At 41.8% G+C, this 2,570-nt stretch overlaps 1 protein-coding gene across 1 annotated transcript; it reads left to right on the top strand.

Annotated features, from left to right (window-relative positions):
• The first annotated feature begins 485 nt into the window (after positions 1-485).
• LOC103322512 (galactolipase DONGLE, chloroplastic) lies at positions 486-2,157 on the top strand. Its single transcript, XM_008224438.2, has one exon. It carries the CDS (start codon positions 541-543, stop codon positions 1,954-1,956), a length of 1,416 nt encoding a protein of 471 aa, XP_008222660.2. The 5' UTR covers positions 486-540; the 3' UTR covers positions 1,957-2,157.
• Positions 2,158-2,570: the final 413 nt, after the last annotated feature.

The following is a 2,570-nucleotide window of genomic DNA, read 5'->3' as shown; positions in this document are numbered from 1 at the left end:
ACTATATCACAATGCTTAGTGGTGATGAATACGTTGGAGTTAAGATTAACAGACATACCCCAAACAAAATTAGACACGATTTGACATTAATGTCACTCATTGTTGAGTTATGTATACATCTTTTCCGGCCAAAAAATGAAAAACGCTGTTTGAAACTTTGAAGTCAACGCCAAGGAATCAGCAAAAACCAAAGGAAAAAAAAACAAGAGAAAAAAGAAGAAAGGAGCTCTTCATTTCTAACATGGCCGCAACAGAAGCCAGAGTGTATACGTGGCACAACCGACCACTTAAATTAAACCCAGTGGAATTCTGAAGTCCTTAGTCAAATACTCGCCGAACATGCTTTTACTTTTGATTCACTTTATTTCCTTATGACCCACATGACAGAAATTTATCTCACACACCCTCCCTAGTCCCTACCGTATGTTCGCCCTTTACACATGTGTGTATATTTATATCTGCCTCTCCTCTCACAACATAAACCCAGCCACTCTCTCTCTCTATAGCTCTCTCCCATTTTCCTTCAACTGAGCTGTAGAAATGGCTTCCATGTTTCAGATGCAGAATACAAACATGAACCAGCATGTCACATTTCCCAAAAACATTCGGCCACGGTCGTCAGATTCTTTTGGGCAGGTTTGTTTGCCAAAAAGAACTGAAACTGCTGCCGGTCAACAGACAATTGTCGCGGCAGTAGCGACCGTGGAAGTAGCCGCTACTACCAGTACTAGAGCCAATACGAAAACCACCGCCAGCACTCGTACTACTAGTAATTTGGCTAATCAATGGAGAGAAATTCAAGGTTCAAACAATTGGGAAAACCTGGTGGAGCCATTGCACCCACTTCTCCGGCAAGAAATTATTCGATATGGTGACTTTGTCACCGCGTGTTACAAGGCCTTTGATCTCGACCCAAACTCCAAACGCTACCTCAACTGCAAGTACGGCAAGAAGAACATGTTCAGAGAGGTTGGGCTGGAGAGTTGCGGTTATGAAGTCACCAAGTACATCTACGCCACTCCGGACATCAACATCCCAATCCAAAACGGCGAGTCCTGCGGCCGTTGGATGGGATACGTCGCCGTTTCATCAGATGATGCAGTTAAGAGGCTCGGAAGAAGAGATATTGTAATCACCTTCAGAGGCACAGTCACGAACCCTGAATGGGTTGCAAACCTAATGAGCTCATTGACTCCGGCACGGCTTGATCCTCATAATCCGAGGGACGATGTGAAGGTGGAGTCTGGATTTTTGAGCTTGTACACGTCAGACGAAAGCGAAAGCAAGTTCGGGCTAGGAAGCTGCCGGGAACAGCTTCTTTCAGAGGTGTCCAGATTGCTAAACAAATACAAAGGTGAAGAGTTGAGCATAACATTAGCAGGACATAGTATGGGGAGTTCTTTGGCTCTTCTTCTTGGCTATGACATCGCGGAGCTCGGGTTGAACCGAGAGAATTCCCGAAGGAAAATACCGATTACAGTGTTTTCGTTCGGGGGCCCGAGGGTAGGGAACTCGGGGTTCAAGCAAAGGTGTGAGGAATTGGGTGTGAAGGTCTTGAGGATTGTGAATGTGAATGACCCCATTACCAAGATGCCTGGGGTTGTTTTCAATCTCGAGAACTTTAGGGTTTTGGGAGGTGGGGGATCGTTTGAGTTTCCATGGAGTTGCTCATGTTATACCCATGTGGGTGTTGAATTAGTATTGGACTTCTTCAACATGCAAAACCCTTCATGTGTTCATGACTTGGGGACTTATCTTAGCTTGCTAAAATGTCCCAACAGAGTGCAGATTCAAAAGGAGGGTGTGGATTTGATGAACAGAGCAAAAGAATTGCTCTTGAATTTGAATGTGAGCGCTCAAAATTTCAACATGCAAGTGCCAATCCCATGGAGAAGTGCTTCTGCCAGAAGCACCAACAATATGGTGAAGCTGCAGGTTCAATCACAAAGAACATAAATATTAGTGTATTCATAGAAATTTTAGGATTTTTCTCAACTCCCCAGCCTTGTAATTTTGTTCAGGAAAAGGGGTTTTGTGAATTACAATCGTCCTGGCCTAATGTATATTGTAGAAATCTGTTCAATAACCTCTCGAAAGAAATCAAGAGGTTAAATTATTTAAACCAATGAAACTGTTATTTATTTATCAATTTTTTTATGTAGTTTTGCATTTCCGGTGTTCTCATTTCCATGCTATTTTCTTTCTTCTTTTTGGTTCTCTAGGACTAACCTTGTGTTGATTGCCTTCGAAGTTTTAGAGACCGTACGTGTATGCGAGATTCATGTGTAGGATTCTAAGAAATGTCATATATAAGTGTGTTATTGTACATTAAAAATTCTAGATATTTGATCATATACCGCATTCTATGCATGCTTCCGATTAGTCCTTATATGGTAATTGTTATTAGCACTCTAAAATAACCAAGCTGCATTTCTTCTTTCTTTAATTTTTTTTTTCTCTAACTAAGAGTGCAGTACATGATGACATTTTTGAAGTGTTACTAGCAGCTCCCTCCTTTGTAGCTGTTGATATATCATTACAATTTCATGTCTCTAGTACTCCAGCAAATT

This window comes from Prunus mume, linkage group LG2 (genome assembly GCF_029339155.1).
Source record: "Prunus mume cultivar Tortuosa linkage group LG2, ASM2933915v1, whole genome shotgun sequence".
NCBI lineage: Eukaryota > Viridiplantae > Streptophyta > Magnoliopsida > Rosales > Rosaceae > Prunus > Prunus mume.
The sequence above is the reverse complement of the archived record's forward strand: the minus strand, read 5'-3'. Positions and strand labels throughout refer to the sequence as shown.